This window comes from Erythrolamprus reginae, chromosome 11 (assembly GCF_031021105.1).
Source record: "Erythrolamprus reginae isolate rEryReg1 chromosome 11, rEryReg1.hap1, whole genome shotgun sequence".
In the NCBI taxonomy this organism is placed as follows: Eukaryota; Metazoa; Chordata; class Lepidosauria; order Squamata; family Dipsadidae; genus Erythrolamprus; species Erythrolamprus reginae.
This window is the reverse complement of record NC_091960.1, coordinates 8,110,366-8,137,625: the sequence shown is the minus strand read 5'-3', so window position 1 is coordinate 8,137,625 and position 27,260 is coordinate 8,110,366. Positions and strand designations below refer to the sequence as shown.

Genomic DNA, 27,260 nt, shown 5'->3' with positions numbered 1-27,260 from the left:
TCCAGAGTACCTCCAGAGGGATGGGGAAGGATGTTTTTACCCTCGCTCGGCTCCAGGGAAGCCTTTGGAGCACGAGGAAGGCAAAACACGAACCTACTGGGCACGGGTGGGCAGTAGGCAGGACGGGGTGGAACGCAGTTCCACTGGCAGAAATGAAGCTGTGTGCCCAGCTCCAGCTGACCATCACCCCTCCCATCCTCCTCCTCCTCCTCAGAAAGCAGCAGGGACACCAGCACCGGCAGGAGCTGCAGGGGGCCATTTCCTCCCTCCTCTTTTCTCAACAGCTGATCGGCAACCATTCGCCTAGCTACCCAGCTTGAGTCAAGGGGCGACCCAGGAAGGAGAGGGCAGGAAGCAAATTATCACACCAGAAAGCGACACTGGTGAGGTTGTAAGTCGAGAATTTAACAGTTCAAGTCGAGAATTTAACAGTTCAAGTCGAGAATTTAACAGTTCAAGTGGCTTGAAGAATTCTGATGATTGTTCAAGCCACTCCCACCTGGTCACATGGCCAGCAAGCCACTCCTACCCAGTCACATGGCCAGCAAGCCACACCCACAAAATAAGCCCCACCCAGAGTGTGGCAGTAAAAAGTTTGGCTGCCCATTACTGCTACTGGGCCCACCAGAAGTTGGGAAACAGACCTCCAGAGGGCCTCCAGCAGGCAGGGGGAGCTGTTTTCTCCCTCTCGAGGCACTGAATTATGGCTGTGGGCACTCGTGCATGCACAATAGCGCACACCCATGGTTTTTCGGCACCTGAGGGAAAAAAGGTTCGCCATCACTGGTCTACAAGGACTCCTTCCAGTGCAACCGCTTTAGTTTGGATGTTTCCATCCACCGCCTCTATCTGAATCTTTCCCCCACCAACAACCACCTCATGGCCTGGTTTCTCACAGCCGGCTAGGCCCCTAATTTCAACAGACACGCTGTCACTGCCCTGCTGCTCCGAGATGGAAGATTTAATTATTTAAATGTTTTTCCTCCTCTTGCTTGAAGGCAAAGGGCACTAAGTCATCTGATTTCTTGGTCCCTGACAGCTGTCAGACACAGGCCGGAGAAATATCCATAAAGATAATGGGGAACAAAAGCTTCAAGGAAGAAAGACGTTGCATTCACCCTTTCCAATCAGGGCTGGCCCCAAAGATGACCGAAGTGCTACTACTGCTCACTCTCTCCTGACACAATGAAGCTCTAAGGCCAAGACACCCAGGCAGAAGTGGGCCTTGAAGAAGGAGAGGTGACAGTCCTCGACCTTACAAGTTCAAGCTTATCCACTTAGTGAAATTATGTCGTTCTTTCTCCTTCTTTTTCTTTAAAGAAAAAAAAATTATCTCAAGGGGTGGGGGGCTTGCTTTGTTATCTGTCTTGATTCTTTGGTCACTGTCAAGCCCCCAAGGAAATCCAGATAGACAAGATAAATACCGTATTTTCTGGAGTATAAGACGCACCGAAGTTTAAGACTGTTTCTCCAGCACTCCGTGGACTGTATTGGCTGCCGATTGGTTTCCAGACACAATTCAAAATGTTGGTTATGACCTATAAAGCCCTACATGGCATCGGACCAGGCTATTTACAGGATCGCCTTCTGCCATGTGAGTCCCAGCGACCGGTTAGATCCCTCAGAGTCGGCCTTCTCCAGGTCTCGTCAACTAGAAATGTCGTTTGGCAGGACCTAGGGGATGAGCCTTCTCTGTGGGAGTCCACCGGAAGCAATTGTAAAGAACAGGGCCTTTTGAGTGGTGGGTCCTTAATGTCCACCCCATTCTTGGAGCGGACAAAAATATTCCACCAATACTTTTGGTTCAAAGCCAAGATATTCCTCTCCTTCCAGGTATCGTGCAGAATGCAGCTGCGAGAGCAATCATGGGCTTCCCCAGGTATGCCCATGTCACACCAACACTCCGCAGTCTGCATTGGTTGCCGATCAATTTCGGTCACAAATCAAAGTGTTGGTTTTGACCTATAAAGCCCTCCATGGCATCGGACCAGAATATCTCCGGGACCGCCTTCTGCCGCACGAATCCCAGCGACCGATTAGGTCCCACAGAGTTGGCCTTCCCCGGGTCCCGGCGACTAAACAATGTCGTCTGGCGGGTCCCAGGGGAAAAGCCTTCTCTGTGGCGGCCCCGACTCTCTGGAACCAGCTCCCTCCGGAAATTAGAACTGCCCCCACCCTCCTTGCCTTTCGTAAACTCCTTAAAACCCACCTCTGCCATCAGGCATGGGGGAATTGAGGCACACACACACCGGGCCTATACAATTTATGTATGGTATGTTTGTGTGTATGTCTGTTTTAATAATGGGGTTTTAAAAAGTTTTTTAAATTGATTAGATTCGTTATGAATTTTTTCATTGTATGCTGTGAGCCGCCCCGAGTCTACGGAGAGGGGTGGCATACAAATCTAATAAATAAATAAAATAAATAAATAAAATACTTGTTCTGCTCATTTTGAATGTGAATGTCTATTGAATTGTGGAATAACGGCTTGTGTGTCCACAATATCTTCCTTGTTCCAAGACATTTGAAACACTTCATATCTCTTCGCCCCCTTTATCCAAGTCACGAATGAAAATGTTGAAAACGACTGGCCCTAGAAATGAACCTAGTGGCACTCCTTTGCTATCTCCAATTGCTTCCTCCCACACGTGGTGAGTAACCACCGATGAGCACGTATGAGTTTTAAAAAGTTATAGCTCTACATAATTGCCATGCCATTCAAACCCCACTTAATTATCTTGCTAAGAATGTCATGGGGTACTTTGTCAAATGCTTTACTGAAGCCATGATATATTATGTTCCCAACTACCCCACTATCTACTCAGGGAGATACTCAATCAAAAATAATAATAAACGAAAGACAGTTAATCTGTCAAGACTTGCTCTTGACAAATCCATGCTGACTTCTGAAAATTACCACATGGTTTTCACAGCTCTGACAGATACATTGCTGTAGAACTCTCTCAGGTATTAATGTTGGGCTAGATGACATATAGGTCCACAGGTATTTCTCTCCTGTAAGGATCCGGTCTTACCCTTTCTCAAAGATTTCTCTAACCCAGTGGACACAGCAGTGTTTTTCAACCTTAGAAACTTTAAGCTGTGTGGATTTCAGCTACCAGAATTACTCATGCTGGCTGGGGAATTCTAGGAATTGAAGTCCACACAACTTAAACCATGGGATAGAGCAGGGGTGTTAAATGGGGCTACCTTTGAAAAGTGTTCGGAAACTTCAGATCGTGCAGAATGCAGCTGCGAAAGCAATCATGGGCTTTCCCAAATATGCCCATGTTACACCAACACTCCGCAGTCTGCATTGGTTGCCGATCAATTTCCGGTCACAATTCAAAGTGTTGGTTATGACCTATAAAGCCCTTCATGGCATCGGACCAGAATATCTCCGGGACCGCCTTCTGCCGCACGAATCCCAGCGACCAGTTAGGTCCCACAGAGTGGGCCTTCTCCGGGTCCTGTCAACCAAACAATGTCGCTTGGCGGGACCCAGAGGAAGAACCTTCTCTGTGGCGGCCCCGGCCCTCTGGAACCAACTCCCCCCAGAGATTAGAATTGCCCCCACCCTCCTTGCCTTTCGAAAGCTGCTTAAAACCCACCTCTGCCGCCAGGCATGGGGGAACTGAGATACACTTCCCCCTAGGCCTTTACAATTGTATGCATGGTATGTCTGAATGTATGATTGGTTTTTATATAATGGGTTTTTAACTATTTTTAGTATTGGATTTTGTTATATACTGTTTTATTGCTGTTGTTAGTCGTCCCAAGTCTGCGGAGAGGGGCAGCATACAAATCCAATCAATCAATCAATCAATAAATAAATAAATAAATAAATATACTGGATTTCTTTGAGGACCAGATCAGCATTGGACCAGAATACCTACGGGACTGCCTTCTGCCGCACAAATCCCAGCAGCCAATTAGGTCCCACAGAGTTGGCCTTCTCCGGGTCCCGTGGACTAAACAATGCCATCTGGTGCGACCTAGGGATAGAGCCTTCTCTATGGAGGCCCCGGCCCTCTGGAATCAACTCCCCTTGGAGATTCAAATTGCCCCCACCCTCCTTGCCTTTCGTAAACTCCTTAAAACCCACCTCTGTCGTCAAGCATGGGAGAACTGAAACCTCTCCCCCTGCCTAGGTAGTTTTTGTGCATGATATGACTGTATGTATGTTTTATATATTGGGGTTCCTTGCTTTTTAGACTTTTTAAAATGTACTATTGCTATTTTAGATTTTAATTGTTAGATTTGTCATTACGTATTGTTTTTATCACTGTTGTGAGCCGCCCCGAGTCTACGGAGAGGGGCGGCATACAAATCTAATAAATAATAAATAAAAGGTAACAAGTTATTGAGACAGAACGTTTTAAACTTAATTTTTAGCTCGGATATATTTGTTTTATCTTTTTTTTCTTTTTGGTATTGATATACACGTTGAATTGATAAAGTTTACTTAAACAGAATAATTATATGATATAAATATAACAAGAGCATGTGATTATATGTCGACATAATGATGCAAAATACGATGTATCTACTCTTCCTTCTTTTGTATATTTTTGTAAATTTAATAAAAAATATTTTTTTAAAATAAATAAATAAATAAAAATAATAATCTTCTTTAAAATTTCCAGGGTTTACTCCTGGCGTCTACAGTCCTCCTCCCTTTTCGACAGCGGGATCATCTGAGATCTAACTGAGCCAGGAAAATCTTTCCCTGGGAAATGGGATTAAGGGCTCCTGCCTCTCTTCATGGGGGTTAATAGAATATGGAAAGCCCCCCACCCCCACCCCTCCAACATAGCACTTTCCCCTTTTTCCGTTCCTACAAACTCAAGACTCCTCCTCCTTCTTTTATTCTGCAAAGAAAATAAATAAAATTGTAGGGCAGAGAAGTCTTGGGAAGTAGGTCAGAGTCTCCACGGATTCAGGCTGGGGAATCCACTAGAGTGGCAGGTTGCTCAGGGGGACGAGAAGGGGGAGAGGGGTTAGGAGAAGGGGGGGGAGAGCAGGCAATGAAAAAAATGGCAAGAGAGAGGATGTTGGCACGCTGACTCACAGCCTGCAGCGTGGGTGGAGGTGGCATCACTGCCTTGTGGAAGAGACATCTGGAGGCACGGCGTAAAATGCCACACAGTATCCTGTGTATAAAAAAATACAGTGGAAAAAACCTCCCCCCACCCACCCTAAAACAATTGGTGGTGTTGGACCGCATCTGAGGTCAAATTATGAATGGCACGTGTGCAGTAAGAGGCTGCTCACCCCATGGGGAGGGGGACGCAGTTTATGCACTATTTATTGAATACTTAATAGTTTTTTATTGTCCTTCCTCCTCTCGTACCTTGGTATGATCCTTAATTTCTTTTAAAATAGGAAATAACTAAATACGGTAGTATGTTTTACCCATAAATGCTTTAATCATTTTAATCATAGAATAGAGTAGAATAGAATAGAATTTTATTGGCCAAGTGTGATTGGACACACAAGGAATTTGTCTTGGTGCAGATGCTCTCAGTGTACATTAAAGAAAAAGATAGATTTGTCAAGAATCATGTGGTACAACACTTAATGATTGCCATAGGGGTCAAATAAGCAATGAAGAAACAATCAATATTATTATCAATATCATTAACTAAAACTGAACGTTTATAGCAATTAAAGAAAATTGAGCAACTTGCCTAATCTGTTATCATACTGAACCTTGTGGGTCCAGTACAAAACCTTAACATATTATTACTGTGCTCCTCAACAAACAGTGCTGCCTATCATTTGTCCTGTTTGTGGCACATTTAAATCATGTGACTTAATCCACTGAAAAAGAGTCCAAGCACTTATTTGAAAACTTATCTTGGCCGGTAAGCCACTCCTACCAGGTCACAAAGCAAGCAAGCCACTCCTGACCAGTCACATGACCATCAAGCCACACCCACAAAATAAGCCACGCCCACAGTATGGCAATAAGCATTTTGGCATTTTGTGTCTCCTCCTTGGAGAGCTTAAACGAAGGTGGAGTGTGTAGATCGTGTTTCTCAAACTTGGTGACTTTAGGATGAGTGGACTTCCAATCCCAGCATAGCTCTCTGGGGATTTCTGGGAATTCGACATCCATTCATCTTAAAGCTGTGTTTGAGAAGCCCTGGGGCCATTCTGAAGAAGACCAAGAGAAGAGGAGGAGGGTGGGGGAGGAGGAGGAGATTGGCTATTTGTATCTCCATGACTTTGATGCAGATCCAGAGAACAAAGAGCTTTGATATGGATAGGTATTTTATCATTGTCCTTCACTCATCTACAGAAGTACACAAGGAATGGTGGATGAAAAGGGATGGAGGGAGAGAAAAGGGGGGAGGGAGAAAGAGAGAGAAGAAAGAAAGAAAGAAAGAAAGAAAGAAAAGGGAAGGAGAGAGAGAGAAGGGAGGAAGGAAGGAAGGAAGGAGAGAGTGAAGGGAGAGAGAAAGAAAGAGAGAGAGAAAGGAAGGAAGGAGAAAGAAGAGAGAGAGAAAGAGAGAGTAAGAAAGAGACAGAGCAAAAGAAAGAAAGAAAGAAAGAAAGAAAGAAAGAAAGAAAGAAAGAAAGAAAGAAAGAAAGAGAGGGGAAGGAAGGAAGGAAGGACACACAGAGAGGCCCCCTGGACAAAGAAAGAAGGTTCAAATGCATTCATTATTTAGGGCTGAACAGAATGGGAAATCAGGGTTTTGTGTATTTAAATAATGAAGCATCTGGCCCATTAGAAAGAATGGCGAAAAGGACACCACACACCATGGAGATATTAATCGGTGAAATTAACAAATGTTGCGCTTATGAATAAGCTAACTTACTTGATTACAGAAAAGACAATTATCTGCATTTATCGGTGACTAGAAACCCCTGATGGACTTTTTTCCATTAACAAATTAATAAAAAACAATAATTTAATTAATTTATGGAGTGAATGACAGACAGGACAGATTATCCCCCCAAAAAGAGAATTCAACCTATTCTGGGTGAGGATCATTATTGTGGATCCTTCTCTGATAATGCCAAGCTATAAGACCAGGTATTTCGCAACCTTGAGAACTTTACAAGGTGTGGACGTCAACCCCCAGAATTTCTCTGGCTGGGTGGGGAATTCTGAGAGTTGAAGTCATAGAAACATAGAAGATTGACGGCAGAAAAAGACCTCCTGGTCCACCTAGTCTGCCCTTATATTATTTCTGGTATTTTATCTTAGGATGGATCTATGTTTGTCCCAGACATGCTTAAATTCAGCTACTGTGGATTTACCAACCACGTCTGCTGGAAGTTTGTTCCAAGCATCTACGACTCTTTCATAAAATAATATTTTCTCACGTTTATTTATTTATTTTTATTTATTTATTGGATTTGTATACTGCCCCTCTCCGTAGACTTGGGGCGGCTAACAACAATGATAAAAACAGCATGTAACAATCAAATTAATAAAACAACTAAAAACCCTTATTATAAAACCAAACATACACACAAACATACCATGCATAACTTGTAATGGCCTAGGGGGAAGGAATATCTTAACTCCCCCATGCCTGGCGGTATAAGTGAGTCTTGAGTAGTTTGCGAAAGACAGGGAGGGTGGGAGCAGTTCTAATCTCCGGGAGGAGTTGGTTCCAGAGGGCCGGGGCCGCCACAGAGAAGGCTCTTCCCCTGGGGCCCGCCAAACGACATTGTTTAGTTGATGGGACCTGGAGAAGGCCAACTCTGTGGGACCTTATCGGTCACTGGGATTTGTGTGGTAGCAGGTGGTTCTGGAGGTAATCTGGTCTGGTGCCATGTAGGGCTTTAAAGGTCATGACCAACACTTTGAATTGTGACCGGAAACTGATCGGCAGCCAATGCAAGCCACGGAGTGTTGAAGAAACGTGGGCGAATCTTGGAAGCCCCACGACGGCTCTCGCGGCTGCCTTCTGCACGATCTGAAGTTTCCGAACACTTTTCAAAGGTAGCCCCATGTAGAGAGCGTTGCAGTAATTGAGCCTCGAGGTGATGAGGGCATGAGCGACTGTGAGCAATGACTCCCTGTCCTAATAGGGCCGCAACTGGTGCACCAGGCGAACCTGGGCAAACGCCCTCCTCGCCACAGCCGAAAGATGATGTTCCAATGTCAGCTGTGGATCGAGGAGGACGTTGCTTCTGATCTTTCCCCCAACTAACCTCAGATTGTCCACCCATCTCAAAAGTTACCAAGGCTGGGAAACACAGCTCTAAGCCAACGTTTCTCACACTGTATTAAACTATAAACCGAGCACAACACGGCTTGGCAGCGTGTACAAACCAACCCTGTGCGGTCGGGGAAAAACACAGAACAGAAAACAAGTTACAGAAAAGGGGTTTGCAGACTAAATGGATCAACTAAAAGCTCCGCTAAAGCACCGTATAATAATGACGTTCATGTGGGCTGAGGGAATTGTATTCCCCCAGACACGGGAAATGGTCTCGTTCAGAAGGAATGCAAGCGTATTAAAATCAAGGACAGGCAAATTTATGTTGCTCTTGACAGAGTTATTAGCCGTTTTGTAAGTCATTGCTGGCTGCTATTAATGCATTATAGGCAGGTAATCGTGCATTTGGCCACAGGGCTATCTTTTATTTAAACCCAGGAAAGACAGGTGGGGGGAGGGAGGGAGGGAGGGAGGGAGGGAGGGCTAAATCAGAAAACAGAAAACAGCAGCGTGAAAATCTACTGCTCCAAAAAATGAAGGGAACACTCAAAGATGCCCATTTTTCACCCACTTTTTTTTTTGCAAAAATGGCAAACAATTGCCTTTCCCCAGCAGCATTATGCAGGCTTCCCAAACTCTATGCACACTCCATTTTGATGTGCCGGTGTCTGGAGGCTGTTGGGGCCTGGATGGGTGTCAACAGACTCAAACTCAACCCTGATAAGACGGAGTGGCTGTGGGTTTTGCCTCCCAAGGACAATTCCATCTGTCCGTCCATCACCCTGGGGGGGGAATTATTGACCCCCTCGGAGAGGGTCCGCAACTTGGGCGTCCTCCTCGATCCACAGCTCACATTAGAGAAACATCTTTCAGCTGTGGCGAGGGGGGCGTTTGCCCAGGTTCGCCTGGTGCACCAGTTGCGGCCCTATTTGGACTGGGAGTCACTACTCACAGTCACTCATGCCCTCATCACCTTGAGGTTCGACTACTGTAATGCTCTCTACATGGGGCTACCTTTGAAAAGTGTTCGGAAACTTCAGATCGTGCAGAATGCAGCTGCGAGAGCAGTCATGGGCTTCCCCAGGTATGCCCATGTTACACCAACACTCCGCAGTCTGCATTGGTTGCCGCTCAATTTCCGGTCACAATTCAAAGTGTTGGTTATGACCCTTCATGGCATCAGACCAGAATATCTCCGAGACCGCCTTCTGCTGCACGAATCCCAGCGACCAATTAGGTCCCACAGAGTGGGCCTTCTCCGGGTCCCGTCAACTAAACAATGTCGGTTGGCGGGCCCCAGGGGAAGAGCCTTCTCTGTGGCGGCCCCGACTCTCTGGAACCAACTCGCCCCAGAGATTAGAACTGCCCCTACCCTCCTTGCCTTTCGTAAGCTCCTCAAAACCCACCTTTGTCGTCAGGCATGGGGGAATTGAGATATCTCCCCGGGCCTATACAATTTATGTATGGTATGTTTGTATGTATGTCTGCTTAATAATGGGGTTTTTAAAAATATTTTAAATTGTAAATTATTAGATTTGTTATTAATTGTTTTATTGTGTTGTGAGCCGTCCCGAGTCTACGGAGAGGGGCGGCATACAAATCTAATAAATAAAATAAATTAGTTTAGTTTAGTTTAGTTTAATCAGATTTGTATGCCGCCCCTCTCCGCAGACTCGGGGCGGCTCACAGCAACAGCAATACAAGACAAATCCAATATTAAATTAATTTTAAGAACACCACAAGTTAAAAACCAATCATACACACTAGCATACCATACAAAAATTTTATAAGCCTAGGGGGAAGGAACATGTCAATTCCCCCATGCCTGACGACAGAGGTGGGTTTTAAGGATCTTACGAAAGGCTAGGAGGGTGGGGGCAACTCTGATATCTGGGGGGAGTTGATTCCAAAGGGTCGGGGCCGCCACAGAGAAGGCTCTTCCCCTGGGTCCCGCCAAACGACATTGTTTAGTTGACGGGACCCGGAGAAGGCCAACTCTGTGGGACCTAACTGGGACCTATTTATGCCGCCCCTCTCCGCAGATAATAAATAAAATAATTTTTTTGCAAAAGAACAAGTTAAAAATGGGCTATTTAAAAAACAAAACAAAATAAAGTGCGTAGAAGGTTTGGAAGGCCTGGGGATGCAGAGGGTTGTGAAAAATGGGGTGCAAGGGCAGGTCTTTGGGAGTCCAAAAATGGCTGTATTCAGTGTGTAAGACGCACCGACATTTCCACCCGCTTTTTTTGGGGAAAAAGGTGAGTCTTATACTCTGAAAAATACAGTAACCACTATGGCAAGAAAGGTCATAAAATGGGAGGGGGGGGATTCACAACGGCCTCGCTTAGCCACAGGGCTCAGTTATGGTCTTACACTGAGGACTACTTGTGTGTATCATGTCACAGAAGACACATGGTGCTCCTGGGTCTTTAGTTTGTTCATCCCGGATTAAATATAACTTCTTCCATTGCTGAGTGGTTTCAAATATATCTGTAACTCCATTAATTGGCATTGTCAGTATAATCTCACTGATTTGGGATATTACTGACAAGCGCTGATGAGAGTAAAGATTCTAGAAAAAGTGCAGAGAAGAGCAATAAAGATGATGATGATATTATTATTATTTATTAGATTTGTATGCCGCCCCTCTCCGTAGACAGATTAGGGGACTGGAGGCTAAAACATACAAAGAACAGTTGCAGGAACTGGGCATGGCTGGTCTACTGAAGAGAAGGACCAGTGGAGACATGATTGCAGTCTTCCAATATTTGAGAGGTTGCCACAGAGAAGGGGGGGGGTCAATCTCTCTCTCTCTCTCTCTCTCTCTCTCTCTCTCTCTCTTTATCTATCTATTTATTTATTTATTAGATTTGTATGCCGCCCCTCTCCGCAGACTCAGGGTGGCTAACAACAGTAAAAAGACAATATGACCTAATCTAATATTAAAAGTAATGTAAAAAAACCCAATTTAAGAAACCAACCATACATACACGCATACCATGCATAAATTTTATAAGCCTAGGGGGAAGGGAATATCTCAATTCCCCCATGCCTGACGACAGAGGTGGGTTTTAAGGAGCTTACGAAAGGCAAGGAGGGTGGGGGCAACTCTGATCTCTGGGGGGAGCTGGTTCCAGAGGGTCGGGGCCGCCCCTGGGTCCCGCCAAATGACATTGTTTAGTTGACGGGACCCGGAGAAGGCCAGCTCTGTGGGACCTAACTGGTCACTGGGATTCATGCGGCAGAAGACAGTCCTGGAGATATTCTGGTCCGATGCCATGAAGGGCTTTATAGGTCATAACCAACACTTTTAATTGTGACCGGAAACCGATCGGCAACCAATGCAGATTGCGGAGTGTTGGTGTGACATGGGCATATTTAGGGAGGCCCATGATAGCTCTCGCAGCTGCATTCTGCACAGAGTTGCCACAGAGAAGGGTGGGTGGGTGTTCAAGCTATTTTCCATAGCACCTGAAGGACAGAGACAGAATAATTGATGGAAACTGATGATCAAGGAGAAATTCAACCTGGAAATAAGGACAATTTTTCTGACATTGAGAGCAATCAACCCATGGAACAGAAGTTCGGAAGTTGTGGGAGCTTCATCATTGGAAATTTCAAGAAGAGATTGGAGTGCCATTTGTCAAAAATGGTGTAGGGTCTCGTGCTTAGACTGGGAGGGTTGGACTAGATGACCTACAAGGTCCCTTCCAACTCTGTTAAATCTAATTTCAGACCATGATATAGCCTTCCAATGGTGCAGGGTATCGAGGCTGGGGATTTGACAAATACAGTTTCAAATACTGGCTGAAGTTCATCCACGCAAAATTTTACAGACGCCAAAGGCTCAAACTAATTAATCAGGCGGTAGGGAAAGCACATAGGATGCTTGGCTGCATAGCTAGAGGTATAACAAGCAGGAAGAGGGAGATTATGATCCTGCTATATAGAATGCTGGTGAAACCACATTTGGAATACTGTGTTCAGTTCTGGAGACCTCACCTACAAAAAGATATTGACAAAATTGAACGGGTCCAAAGACGGGCTACAAGAATGGTGGAAGGTCTTAAGCATAAAACGTATCAGGAAAGACTTCATGCACTCAATCTGTAGAGTCTGGAGGACAGAAGGAAAAGGGGGGACATGATCAAAACATTTAAATATGTCAAAGGCTTAAATAAGGTCCAGGATGGAAGTGTTTTTAATAGGAAAGTGAACACAAGAACAAGGGGACACAATCTGAAGTTAGTTGGGGGAAAGATCAAAAGCAACATGAGAAAATATTATTTCACTGAAAGAGTAGTAGATCCTTGGAACAAACTTCCAGCAGATGCCGTAGATAAATCCACAGTAACTGAATTTAAACATGCCTGGGATAAACATAGATCCATCCTAAGATAAAATACAGGAAATAGTATAAGGGCAGACTAGATGGACCATGAGGTCTTTTTCTGCCGTCAGACTTCTATGTTTCTATGTTTCTAACCCAGATGAAAACCTCACAGCAAAAACTCCAGCAGGGGAAAAAAAAATGAGGCCCAAGCACACACCATACAATTTTGGCTTCGGCAGAAGAAGCTCACCTTAGTGTTGCGTTGTCCCCTTGGCAAACCGTGTAGTTGTCCGCCGGCTGACTGAAATCTGCCCCTCGAACCAGCAGCCCTAAGCAGCCAAAGACACAAAATAAGAAGAAAACATGAACATTGGGCTGAGAAAGAATTCCCCACCATCACCACCAAGAGATGGCAAAAGCAGAACCCATCGGTTTCCCAAAGAGAATTTTTCATGGGAGTTTTGAAAGCATGCCAGCTTGGATAGTTAAGCAGAAATGGGTGAGTTTGCATCAGTCTGCCTAGGAAATGACCAAGCCATGAAGGGCCATGAGAATTCAGAGTCTATTGGAATCCCAGCGACCAGTTAGGTCTCACAGAGTTGGCCTTCTCCGGGTCCGGTCAACTAAACAATGTCGTTTGGTGGGACCCATGGGAAGAGCCTTCTCTGTGGTGGCCCCGACCCTTTGGAACCAACTCCCTCCAGATATCAGAGTTGCCCCCACCCTCCTTGCCTTTCGTAAGCTCCTTAAAACCCACCTCTGTCGTCAGGCATGGGGGAATTGAGACTCTCCCTTCCCCCTAGGCTTATAAAATTTATGCATGATATGTCTGTATGTATGATTGGTTTCTTAAATTGGGTTTTTTAAATTAACTTAAATATTAGATTTGTTTACATTGTCTTATTACTGTTGCTAGCCGCCCCGAGTCTACGGAGAGGGGCGGCATACAAATCTGATTGATAGATAGATAGATAGATAGATAGATAGATAGATAGATAGATAGACAGACAGACAGACAGACAGACAGACAGACAGACAGACAGATGATAGGTAGGTAGGTAGGTAGGTAGGTAGATAGATAGATAGATAGATAGATAGATAGATAGATAGATAGATAGATAAATAAATAAATAAATAAATATAATTCTTGCTTCATTGAACGGATCCAAAGACGGGCTACAAAACCAGTGGAGGGTCTTAAGCATAAAACTGATCGGGAAAGGTTTCATGAACTCAATCTATATAGTTGTATTACCAATCTGTTGCTAATGACCTATAAAGCCCTACATGGCATTCAGCAGAATATCTCTGGGACCGCCTTCTGCCACACCAATCTAAGCTGCCGATTAGGTCCCACAGAGCCGGCCTTCTCCGGATCCCGTCGACTAAACAATGTTGTCTGGCAGGACCTAGGGGAAGATCCTTCTCTGTGGTGGCCCCGGCCCTCTGGAATGAACTCCCCCCTGAGATTCAAATTGCCCCCACCCTCCTTGCCTTCCGTAAGATGTTGAAGACCCATCTATACCGCCAAGCATGGGGGTGGGGATTGATTTCTCCCCTAGCCTTTCCTGACTCAACATATGAGATTGGTATGATTGTTTTAGAATTGTTAGTTTTTTATAATAATGGGGTTTTTAATATAGTTTATATTGGATTTGTATTTTATTGTATCTATTGTTGTTGTGAGCCGCTCCGAGTCCATGGAGAGGGGCGCCATACAAATCTAAATAATAATAATAATAATAATAATAATAATAATAATAATAATAATAATAATAGTTATTATTATTATTATTATTATTATTATTATTATTATTATTATTATTATTATAGTGTGGAAAACAGAAGGGAAAGTGGGGACATGATCGAAACATTTAAATATGTTAAAGGCTTCAATAAGGTTCAGGAGGGAAGTGTTTTTAATAGGAAAGTGAACACAAGAACAAGGGGACACAATCTGAGGTTAGTTGGGGGAAAGATCAGAAGCAACGTGAGAAAATATTATTTTACTGAAAGAATAGTAGATGCTTGGAACAAACCTCCAGCAGACGTGGTTAGTAAATCCACAATAACTGAATTTAAACATGCCTGGGATAAACATAGATCCATCCTAAGATAAAATACGTGAAATAGCATAAGGGCAGACTACATGGACCATGAGGTCTTTTTCTGCTGTCAGTCTTCTATGTTTCTATGTTTCTATGTTTCTAAGACCCCCAAAATGCAAGCCACTCAGTCTTGCCGGCAATCCGTTGAAGCCTGTGGTCCCAACGCAGGCCTCCACAACCTCCAGGCGCTGGGTGAAGATGTTCACAGCATTGCTTAATTTGCCAGGGGGCAGAAAGGTATAATTGGGCACCACCAATGTACTAAGGATATTGTGCCTTATGGCAATGGAGGATCTCACCCTGCAGCTTCGTGTCGACATTAAAACCTGATGCTTGAATGTTTTATTTTTTAATTTTCCTCTCCTTTTTTGCATTTTCAAACATCTTTATCTGAAACACTTAACCTTGTAGGAATTTTACCTGAAAGCTGCCGACGTTTGCACATATTCTTCCTTAAAATATGCATTTAGAGTGGCACACTATTGCAAAATATACATAACTCGGATAAGAGTATAACAAGTAATAACACCACCCACGCGCCGCACACACACAGAGAGACACAAACCGGATCCTAAAAATAAGCATTTTTTTTAGCTCGGAATCTATTGCCAAAATTAAATGTAAGCCAGGCTCTCGTTTCCATGTAACTCCTGGAAGTGCAAATCAGGTTAATTTATAAAGAAATATGATCAAAATAATGCTACCTAGCATCTCTCTCTCTCTTTTTTTTTCTGACAGTGACTAATTAGATACCTCTTGAAAAGTGCAGGTCAAGCTTGGCTAATGCTTAAATGAGAGAGTTCTAGATAATCTCGGGGCTGTGGGCTAAACTGGGAACCGAAAGAGAGGAAAAAGAAAAAATAAACTGCAGGAAAGCGATGCAAAAATATTTGCAAACGGCTGCTAAAATAAAATGGCAGGGATATATCTACGAAGAAATATAATTGTGATCCCCTTATATAGAGCGCTGGTGAGACCACATCTGGAATACTGTGTTCAGTTCTGGAGACCTCACCTACAAAAAGATATTGACAAAATTGAACGGGTCCAAAGACGGGCTACAAGAATGGTGGAAGGTCTTAAGCATAAAACGTATCAGGAAAGACAATGAACTCAATCTGTATAGTCTGGAGGACAGAAGGAAAAGGGGGGACATGATCGAAACATTTAAATATGTTAAAGGGTTAAATAAGGTCCAGGAGGGAAGTGTTTTTAATAGGAAAGTGAACACAAGAACAAGGGGACACAATCTGAAGTTAGTTGGGGGAAAGATCAGAAGCAACGTGAGAAAATATTATTTTACTGAAAGAGTAGTAGATCCTTGGAACAAACTTCCAGCAGACGTGGTAGATAAATCCATAGTAACTGAATTTAAACATGCCTGGGATAAACATATATCCATTTTAAGATAAAATACAGGAAATAGTATAAGGGCAGACTGGATGGACCATGAGGTCTTTTTCTGCCGTCAGGCAGAAAAAGATGGAGATTTTGCAATACAGTATCCTTGCCATGGAGTGAGGATTGAAATTTGGATTTTGCAATATCATCCCCCCAGGAGTGGTGGTTTTGCCATGTTCCTCCCCCAGGAATGGGGTGGGAATGGAAATTTTTCAGTATCCTTCCCCTGGAGTGGGGGGGATGGAGATTTTGCAGTATCCTTCCCCTGCCATGCCCACCAAGCCACACCCATCAAGCCATACCATGCCCACCAAGCCACGCTCACAGAACAGGTAGTATAAAAACTTGGATTTCACCCCTGGGCTGATGGCCAAGTGTTTGAATGTTGATCGTGTGATCTTGGGGATGCCGAGAGGGTTTTAAATACGAGGACAGGATGTAAGCCCATTTTTTTTCCAGTTGCCGTTGTAACTTTGAACAGTCTCCAAACAAATGGTTGTAAGGCCTATCTGCATGTAGATTTAGGATATGTGGACTTCAACATCCAGGTGATATTTGGACTTTAACTCCCATAATTCTTCAGCCAGCTAGCTGGGGAATTCTGGAAGATGATCTTTACATATCGCCAAGGTTGAGAAAAACTGCAGTGGTACCCAAGTACTCAACTGGTTCCAGGAGATACGGCGAGTACCAAAAACAATGAGCACCAAACAAATGTTCCCCATAAGACTATAATTTAGTGAGTCACACTGCAGCTGACATTGACCAGCTCTAGCTTCTGCATTGAGTACAAAACAAATGGTGAGTACTGGGACAAGATTTTCATGTAAAAAATGTGTTGAGTATCAAATTAGATGAGTTTGAAAGTTGAGTACCTATGTATCCCTGTATTGCATCCTACCTTTCTTGCAGAAAGCTCCTGTTCTCTCCTTCAGCCTGAATATTAAAGGCTTCAAAGGAGGAGTAAGGACAGCAAGAATCAGTGAGCAGGTCAGCTTTGAAGAACTGATTGAAGACCAGAAGCCAAATCTGGCGGTAGAGATGATGCGATAGGATGCTCTAAACTTAAGGTCTGTTTTTGCTTATGGTGATGCTAAATGACCTGCTTTGCTGAAGGCTGTCACTGAAAGAAGGGAAGGAAGGAATGTACAATCTGGGCTTGCCAGCCAATCAAAGTCAAAATTACGTTCCGAAGGCAATCTCAAAAGTTCAGACACAGAAGTTTACATGGCAGAAGAGATAAGCCTCATCGTTTGTACTTTACAAGACCTGGCTCAACCAGGCGTGTCTGTCACTTGATGTGAAGATGATTAGATGGTCTGGGTGTGTCCAATCAAAAATTTGGAGGGGAGGGAGAGAAAAGGAGGAAGAGGAAGAGGAGGTGGAGGAAAATGAGGAGGAAAAAAGAAAGAAAGAAAGAAAAAGAGAAAGGGGGGGAGGGAAGGAAGGGAGGGAGGAAGAAAGGAAGGAAGGAAGAAAGTAAAAGAAAAAAGGAAAGGAAGGAAGGAAGGCATGCAGACAGACAGGAAGGAAGGAAATAAAAGAAAAGAAAGGAAAGAAGGAAGGAAGAAAGAAAAGGAAAGGAAAGGAAAGGAAGGGAGGGAGCAAGGAAGGAAGTGAAGGCAGGAAGAAAGTAAAACACAAAAACGAAAGAAAGAAAGAAAGGAAGAAAAAGAAAAGAAAGAAAGAAAAGAAGGAAGGAAGGAAAGAAGGCATGCAGACAAGCAGGAAGGAAGGAAATAAAAGAAAAGAAAGGAAAGAAGGAAGGAAGGAAGAAAAAGAAAGGAAAGGAAAGGAAGGAGGGAAAAAGAAAGAAAGAAAGAAAGAAAGAAAAAGAAAAAAGAGAAAGCAAGAAAGAACAAATGAAAGAAAGAAAGAAAGAAAGAAAGAAAGAAAGAAAGAAAGGTATGTGCCAAGATTCAGAAAGCTGCTCTAATGCACAACCCAAGTGATTCATCGGACAGCTGAATTTGCACAATGGCGGGGAAAATTTATTCTGCAGAGATTCAGAAATACTTGTTTAGGATGATTACATCTTAGCTTAAACTTCCCAGGCTCCTTTTCAAGGAAAGATGCCTTTTATTGGCAAAGATATTAAACCATCAGCTTTCCTTTGTCTTTGATAATCCTGCAGCACCATTGGGCGAGGCAGGGGAGTTATTGAGGTTTCCTAGAGGGGTAGATTGCAGGGGTATTTTCCCCCATAGTAAGTATGTAAAGCACATGATTGTTGTTTTTTAAAAGTAACACATTTGTAATAGAAATACTAGCAACGGTATTACTTTCTTTCTTTCTTTCTTTCTTTCTTTCTTTCTTTCTTTCTTTCTTTCTTTCTTTCTTTCTTTCTTTCTTTCTTTGGCTTTTATGCCGCCCCTCTCCGAGGACTCGGGGCGGATCACAACATATAATAAAACAATGTATAACATCCTAAATCCAATTAATTAAATATAAAATATAAAAAAACCCAAAACCATAAAAAAAAACACATTTCCATTCAATCAATTTTCTCTCACACATTCATGGGCCAGGGGACAAGGATCTAATGGCCCCAAGCCTGGTGAATCATGATTGTAATAGTAATAGTAATCGCACTTAGACTTATATGTTACTTCACTGTGTTTTACAGCCCCCTCTAAGCAGTTTATATACAATCAGCCTCTTGCCCCCAACAATCTGGGCCCTCATTTTACCCACCTCAGAAGAATGGAAGGCTGAGTCAATCTTGAGCCTGGTGGGATTTGAATTGGTGAACTACAAAATTCAGAATAACAGACTTGGAAGAGATCTTGGAGATCCTCTAGTCCAGGGGTCCCCAACCACCGGGCCGCGGACCAGTACCGGGCCGCGGGGCATGTTGCACCGGTCCGTGGAGTCAGCAGCTGCCGGCCCTCATGCCGCCACCCCCTCCCTCCAGCGCTTCGCCTCCCGCCGGGCAAGAGGCCTCGGGAGGCAGGTTCTGCCGGCCACAGGACGATGGATGGGACAGAGGGGCGGGAAGGACCGAGAGGCTCAAGCCTCTTTTGGCTTCTGCCGCGGGGCGCTTTTGCGTTTTTGGCTGGGGGGAGGCAGGAGGGCCAGCCTGACCCCCTCTCTCCAGCGCTTAGTTCCCGCTGGGCAAGAGGGCTTGGGAGGCAGGTTCTGCCGGCCACAGGACGATGGCGGGAAAGAGGGGCGGGGAGGACCAGCACCCCCATGCTTAATCCCGCCCCCAACCACGCCCCTTTCCGCCCCCACTGGGCCATAGAAAAATTGTCTTGCTGAAACTGGTCCCTGGTGGAAAAAACGTTGGGGACCACTGCTCTAGTCCAACCCACTGCTGAATTATACTTGCACCTCAGGCGGGAGGTGGCCATGTGAGGCTGGAGGGAAGCCGGGCAGGAGAGAGGGAAGCTCGTCCGAGGCCAGGAAGGAGGAAAGAGGAAAAAAGCAAGGAGCGCAGATGCAGCAGCAGCAGCAGAGAATAAAAGGAGAGCCAAGCTGAGACCAGTAATGCAGGAAGTGACAGATGCCAATCAACTGGAGCTGCACAGGCATCTTCATTTCTGCCGGTGGAACTGCATTCCACCCCGTCCTGCCTGCTGCCCACCCCTGCCTGAGGCCCCTGGAAAAAGGCAGCCTATAAAGGCAAATAAAATAAAGTAAAAGTAAAAGTGAAAGTGAAATAAAGTAAAGTAAAATAAAGTAAAGTAAAGTAAAGTAAAGTAAAGTAAAGTAAAGTAAAGTAAAGTAAAGTAAAGTAAAAGTAAAGTAAAGTAAAGTAAGTAAAGTAAAGTAAAGTAAAGTAAAATAAAATAAATAATAAAATAAAGTAAAGTAAAATAAAATAAAATAAATAAATAAAATAAAATATAATAAAATAATAAATAAAATAAAATAAAATAAAGTAAGAAATAAAATAAAATAAAATAATAAAATAAAATAATAAAATAAAATAAAATAAAATTACATTAAATTAAAAAATAAAATAAAAAAATAAAATAAAATAAAAATAAAAATAAAATCCTGTCTTTTCCTTTTTTCCGACAGGAACCATCCTGCAGGAGTAGGAATTCAAAGCCCACTAAAACCACACAAGGTTGTTCATTTTCAACACTGTCAGCAGACATCTCCCTCTACTATTGATTTTGGGAAGGGGTGTTCTTATCCCCCCGTTTTCTTTATTTTTTCAAATGCCTCCCTTTTCCCTTGACCTCTGACTTCAATCACCAGGACAATAGTTCAAGGCAGCAAAATCCCTAAAGGACCAAGGGACTGCCTCGTTGACCAGGCGATGCTAATCGTTTTTCACTCCACACATTAAGCCTGATTATTGTATTAATCCATTTTCTGGGTTTGCACATTGTTTTTTTTAAAAAAAAACCAGTCCTGCTTTGCAAAACCACACTAAATCCAATGCAAGAAATGGAAATCTGTGTTAATGCTACCTTAACTTCCCCAAGTGGTGTTTAAACTTACACAAAACCTATGACGGAAACCGAATTGAAATTCCCCCCTTCCCCTTCATTGTCTACTCCCAAGGAAATGTCCTGCTTGTAACCATCCCTGTGAGTGACCTAACACTAAAAGTAAGAAAAGAAACAGACCAATCTAGGAAATGTTGCCAAGGGACGAAAGCATGAAATGGGAGTGGACATATACACTGCTTCAAAAACTAAATAAAGGGAATACTTAAACAACACAATATTTTATTTATTTATTTATTGGATTTGTATGCCGCCCCTCTCTGCAGACTCGGGGCGGCTAACAACAGTAATAAAACAGCATATAATAATTATCCAATACTAAAAACAGTTAAAAACCCATTATTATAAAAACCAAACATACATACAGACATACCATGCATAAATTTGTAAAGGCCTAGTGGGAAAGAGTATCTCAATTCCCCCATGCCTGGCGGCAGAGGTGGGTTTTAAGCAGCTTACGAAAGGCAAGGAGGGTGGGGGCAATTCTAATCTCTGGGGGGGAGTTGGTTCCAGAAGGCCAGGGCCGCCACAGAAAAGGCTCTTCCTCTGGGTCCCGCCAAATGACATTGTTTAGTTGACGGGACCCGGAGAAGACCCACTCTCTGGGACGTAACAGGTCGCTGGGATTCATGCAGCAGAAGGCGGTCCCTGAGATAATCTGGTCCAGTGCCATGTATATATAACTCAATATAACTCCAAGTATATCAAACTTCTGTGAAATCAAACTGTCCACTTCGGAAGCAACACTGATTGACAATCAATTCCAGCTGCTGTTGTGTACATTCAACTTTGTGCAGAACAAAGTATTCAATGAGAATATTTCATTCATTCAAATCTAGGATGTGTTATTTGAGTGTTCCCTTTATTTATTTATTTGGAGCAGTATATATGCTCTCAAAAACTAGCAAAGTACTAATACCACTATATAACGCCCTCGACAGTCCACACCTGGAGTGCTGCATTCAATTCTGGTCACCTCACTACAAAAGGGACATAGAAACTCTGGAAAAGGTAAGAGCAACCAAAATAACAAAGGGACTAGAAACATACGAAGAGAGGTTACTGGAAATGGGCATGGATAACCTAGCGAAAAGGAGGGCCAGCGGGGACATGGTAGCAGTATACAGGTACTTGGGGGGCTGCCACAGAGAGGAGGGGGTCACACTATTTCCCAGGGCATCAGTGGGCCAGACCAGGAGCTGTTGGGAATAGCAATCCTGAGTGATATTATAAGGTAAAAGTTGAAATGTATTCAATTCAATTCAATTTATTAGATTTGTATGCCGCCCCTCTCCGAAGACTCGGGGTGGCTCACAAGAATAAAAACAATATTCTAGCAAAAACAAATCTAATATTAAAAAGCACATAAAAATCCTATCATATTTAAAAAGCAAACAACACATACATATCCAAACATAAATATAAAAAAAGCCTGGGGGAAAGGTGTCTCAACTACCCCATGCCTGGCAGTGTAGATGGGTCTTTTGTGCTTGATGGCGAGCGAGCTAGGTTGACGTTGACCGTTCTTAAATTTAGCCGCCAGTCAACTGTGCATGTGCTTCTGTGTGACAGAGAGAAAGAAAGAAAGAAAGAAAGAAAGAAAGAAAGAAAGAAAGAAAGAAAGAAAGAGAAAGGGGTAGTTATGAAGGAAGGAATTCTGCCTAGGTGAAATGTCTGATTAAGATTCTGTGGAGCTGGCAGATGGAGCTGACCACCAGCTGAAGAGGCAGACGGCTACTTTACATGCAAAGCCAGGGAGTAGATGATGAGCAAAGAAACAACTATGGGCAGAGATCAATCACAAGGCTTGCAAAGCCCAGCCAGCGTTCCTCCCAAAGTCTGGGTAGCTCCCATCTTCTGTAGACCTTCATCTATATAGATTATGTAGGTCTTTATTTAAAAAGCCAACACAGTTCTAGGCTGCATTAACAGAGGGATAGAATCAAGATCACGCAAAGTGTTAATATCACCATATAAGGCCTTGGGAAGGCCGCACTTGGAATACTGCAAGAATGCAAAAATAGATCAAAAGCAACATGAGAAAATATTATTTTACTGAAAGAGTAGTAGATCCTTGGAACAAACTTCCAGCAGATGTGGTTGGTAAATCCACAGTAACTGAATTTAAACATGCCTGGGATAAACAGAGATCCATCCTAAGATAAAATACAGAAAATAGTATAAGGGCAGACTAGATGGACCAGGAGGTCTTTTTCTGCCGTCAGTCTTCTATGTTTCTATGTTGAGACTCTAGAAAGAGTGCAGAAAAGAGCCACAAAGATGATTAGGAGACTGGAGGCTAAAACATATGAAGAACAATTGCAGGAACTGGGCATGTCTCGTTTGATGAAAAGCAGGACCAGGGGAGACATGATAGCAGCGTGCCAATATCTCAGGAGTTGCCACAAAGAAGAGTTAGTCAACCTATTCTCCAAAGCATCTGAGGGTAAGACAAGAAGCAATGGGTAGAAACTAAACAAGGAGAGAAGCAACTTAGAACTAAGGAGAAATTTCCTGGCAGTTAGAACAATTAACCAGTGGAACAGCTTGCCTCCAGAAGTTGTGTATGGTCCAACACTGGAGGTTTTTAAGAAGATGTTGGATAACCATCTGTCTGAAGTAGTGTAGGGTCTCCAGCCCAAGAAGGGGATTGTCTAGAAGACCTCCAAGGTCCCTTCCGTTATTATTATCTTGCACGGATGCCCAAAGGCACACATCTCAAAAATTGTTACTGGAACGTAACACCTTACTGTTCTGGTAGCAAGCTATCACTGGTCTCCATGTTCAACACATCAACTCCTACATCCCATGGGCTCTTACATGGCCTGTAATTCAGACTTTAAAGGCCTATCTGTAAAGTCCTGATTCATTTCATATAAGGAATAGAGTAAAGTGGATACAGTGGTACCTCTACTTAAGAACACCTCTACTTAAGAACTTTTCTAGATAAGAACCAGGTGTTCAAGATCTTTTTGCCTCTTCTTAAGAACCATTTTCAACTTAAGAATCCAAACCAGGAAAAATTTCCCAGGAAATTTGAGAGCGGCACAAAGGCCCGGCCAGTTTCTTGCCATTCCCCCTTTAATTCCGGCCATTTCGAGCTTTTCTGGCCAGATGAGCCTTTCAGTGGCATTTTCCTTTCTCTGGGAGCTTGGACAGAGAATAAACTTCTGCCAGTGCCCAAAGAAAAGAAATGCTCCCTTCGCTCTGGGCAGCGACTGTCCTCCTCCTCTTCTTCCTCCTCCTCCCACCCAAATTCCGAGCTTCTATTTCTTTCCTAATGGTTTTGCACGCATTACAGTAGCACCTCGTGATACGAACCCCTCTTCATACAAACTCTCCGAGATACAAACCTGGGGTTCGGAAATATTTTGCCTCTTCTTACAAACTTTTCCCACCGTACGAACCCGCCGCCCAAACGCTGAACCCGGAAGTGCGGCAAAAGTTCGGGTTTGGGTGGCCGCCGAGAAGCCCCGCCGCCTGGCTGTCGCCTTTTGAAACAGCCAGGTGGCTTCTTGGCATCCTCCTGAACCCAAACTTTTACCGAACTTCTGGGTTCGGCATTCGGGAGGCTGCCGAGAAGCCCCGCTGCCCAGCTGTCACCTTTTGAAACAGCCGGGGGACTTCTCGGCGTTCTCCCAAACGCCGAACCTGGAAGTTCGGCAAAAGTTCGGGTTCGGTGTTCGGGTTCAGGAGAATGCTGAGGAGCCCCCCAGCTGTTTCCAAAGGCAACAGCTAGGCGGCGGGTCTTCTCAGTGGCCACCCGAACCCGAACTTTTGCCGAACTTCCGGGTTCGGCATTCGGGAGAACGCTGAGAAGTGCCCAGCTGTTTCAAAAGGTGACAGCCGGGCGGCGGCGCCCAGCGGAGCGCCATTTTTGTGTGTGTGTGGGTTTTCTTGCACGCATTAATTGATTTTACATTGTTTCCTATGGGAGACATTGTTTCGTCTTACGAACTTTTCACCTTAGGAACCTTCTCCAGGAACCAATTAAGTTCGTAAGACAAGGTATTACTGTATTTGCTTTTACATTGATTCCTATGGGAAAAAATTATTCTATTTACAAACTTTTCTACTTAAGAACCTGGTCACGGAATGAATTAAGTTCTTAAGTAGAGGTACCACTGTATATCTTTAAGAGGACCTGAATCTGCTGACTTTAATGTCTGGATAAGTTCATACTGACAAAGACAGTCTCTCAGATTGCCAAGTTCCAAGCTGTTTAAAGCATCCTAATGGATTCGGTTTTGTTTTGTATTTTTAAACTCTTGACGGTCTTGTTACCATTATCTGGAGCTAAGATGTTCCTCAACTCCACCTTCGGTCAAGCTTCTGTGCCGACTGCTGATGCTGTGAAGAACCACAAGCTGGAATTGTGACTCAGCAGTGACCACGTTGGAACAGAGATGGTGCCAAAGATGGAAATTAGTTGGCTGGACATATGAACATTTTCCATTCACAACACTCACATGGAGAGGTCCTGCTTTTTTTAAAAAAATTGTCTCTGGCTCACATCACCACAGTTCCCTTTTCTTATTCTACTGTAGGCGCTTTTATAATGCTACAAAGCCCAGAGGTTGGGGACTATGGGAAATGTAGTTTTCCATATGGGGGTTTGTAAGGAAACTAGGAGGCCCAGAAACTGAGCCCTCCAGGATCCTTTCTGCCTGGAAAATGAGTCATCATTAGTGAGTCAAATATATATAATAAGAGCGGGGTTGTAGATTTAGTTTAACGCCCTGGATGGTGTTGTGGTTAGCTCTGGCCCAGCTCCTGCCCCAAGGACTGTGGATGTGGGGGAGACATCCACATGCTGCAGGCCTGTTTTGCCCCCCAGTAGAATCTGCTGATGAAGGCTCCTCTTACCAAGAAGACATGAGTGACAGGGAGGAGGAGAGTGTGGCAGACATCTCAGAAGGAGATCAATTATCTAGTTCCTCCTTGGATTCAGAACAAGAGTTAATGATACAGCCACGCATGCGGAGAGCGATGCATAGGCAGCAACAACTGAGAGATTATTATCAAAGAAAATGAGGCCACCTGTGGTTGGGTGGGGCTGTGGTCATTAGTGAGGCTGCTATAAAGAGCAGCCTGTGGGTTTGGCCATTGTGGAGGATTATCTGATCATTGTGTTTCGTGCCTGCTTTGCTGACTTCGACCTTGGTGTGTTGCTTTTCCCCCGCTTTGAAACTAAAGCAGAGCAAAGGATGTTTCACTTTGTGAAAGAAGAAGGACTGTGAATTGCCTCCCAGCTGCAAGCTAAGTATCACAGAACTGATAAGGGACTTGTACAAAATTACCAGTTTGTTTGGAGACGAGTGCTCTTTGCTTTACCAAAAGAGGGCTTAAGTTAAGTGAATTTTCATTATAGAGAACATTGTTTTGAATTTTCAAACGTGTGTGTGTCTGAAATTTGTACCTGTGCATTTTTGGGAGGAGTCTACCAGAGAGCCCAACAGAACAGATGGATGGATGGATATGGATAGACATTCATTAGATCTGTCTACACACACAATCTCATCTCACCAAGCTGATCCTTCCCATTAGCCTGCAAAACCAAGCATCGGCCGTATTAGATATGTTGTTATTGTTATCTAGAGCAGTATTTCCTAACCATGGCAACTTGAAGATATTTGGACTTCAAGTTGCCAAGGTTGGGAAACACTGATTTAGAGCTAATGGTCAATTTCTAGATTAACAACAACAATAACAACAACAGAGTTGGAAGGGACCTTGGAGGTCTTCTAGTCCAACCCCCTGCTTAAGCAGGAAACCCTACACTATTTCAGACAGATGGTTGTCCAACATCTTAAAAACTTCCAGTGTTGGAGCATTCACAACTTCTGGTGGCAGGCTGTTCCACGGATTCATTCATTGTTCTAACTGTCCAAACAAACAAACAAATAAAATCAATAGAGTAAATAAAGAAATAGAATAACTAAATAAATATTGTCATATTGTTTTATATTGTATCTTTTTTATCGGAATTGTTGCGAGCTGCCCCGAGTCCACGGAGAGGGGCGGCATATAAGTCCAAATCATAATAAATAAATAAATAAAGTCAGTTTTCTATTCCCGATTTCTTTAAAGAAAAGGGGGGCATGCACACGTGAGAGCCATTGGGATTGGGTGGCATAGAAGTCGAATCAAATACATACATTCATACATACATACATACATACATACATACATACATACATACATACATACATACATACAGCTTCCAGAGCTTGTTGCTCAACTCACCTTCTTTTATTTCCTTCCTTCCTGCCTGCCACCTTTACATTTCTCTCCTTCCCTCCCCATTTCAGCCAACCCACACTCAGTAAAAGACCTTGGAATACTAATATCAAATGACCTAAGTGCTAAAGCCCACTGCAACAATATCGCCAAAAAGGCTTCTAGAGTTGTGAACCTGATCCTACGTAGCTTCTGCTCCGGCAATCTCACACTACTCACAAAAGCCTACAAAACTTTTGCCAGACCCATCCTTGAATACAGCTCATCTGTCTGGAACCCATACCACATCTCGGACATCAACACCCTTGAAAACATCCAAAGATATTTCATCCAAAGATATTTCACCAAAGAGCCCTTCACTCCTCCACTCGAAACAGAATACCCTACAAAAATAGACTAACAATCCTGGGTCTAGAAAGCTTAGAACTACGGCGCCTAAAACACGATTTAAGTATTGCCCACAAGATCATATGCTGCAATGTCCTACCGGTCAATGACTACTTCAGCTTCAACCGCAATAACACAAGAGCAC

The 27,260-nt window shown here is 43.6% G+C and overlaps 1 protein-coding gene across 1 annotated transcript in view; it reads right to left on the bottom strand.

Annotated features, from left to right (window-relative positions):
• IGLON5 (IgLON family member 5) overlaps positions 1-27,260 on the bottom strand; it is a 156,288-nt gene that overhangs the window by 31,752 nt on the left and 97,276 nt on the right. The window contains 1 exon segment of the mRNA XM_070765009.1: positions 12,767-12,845. Coding sequence (XP_070621110.1) covers positions 12,767-12,845 — 79 coding nt within the window.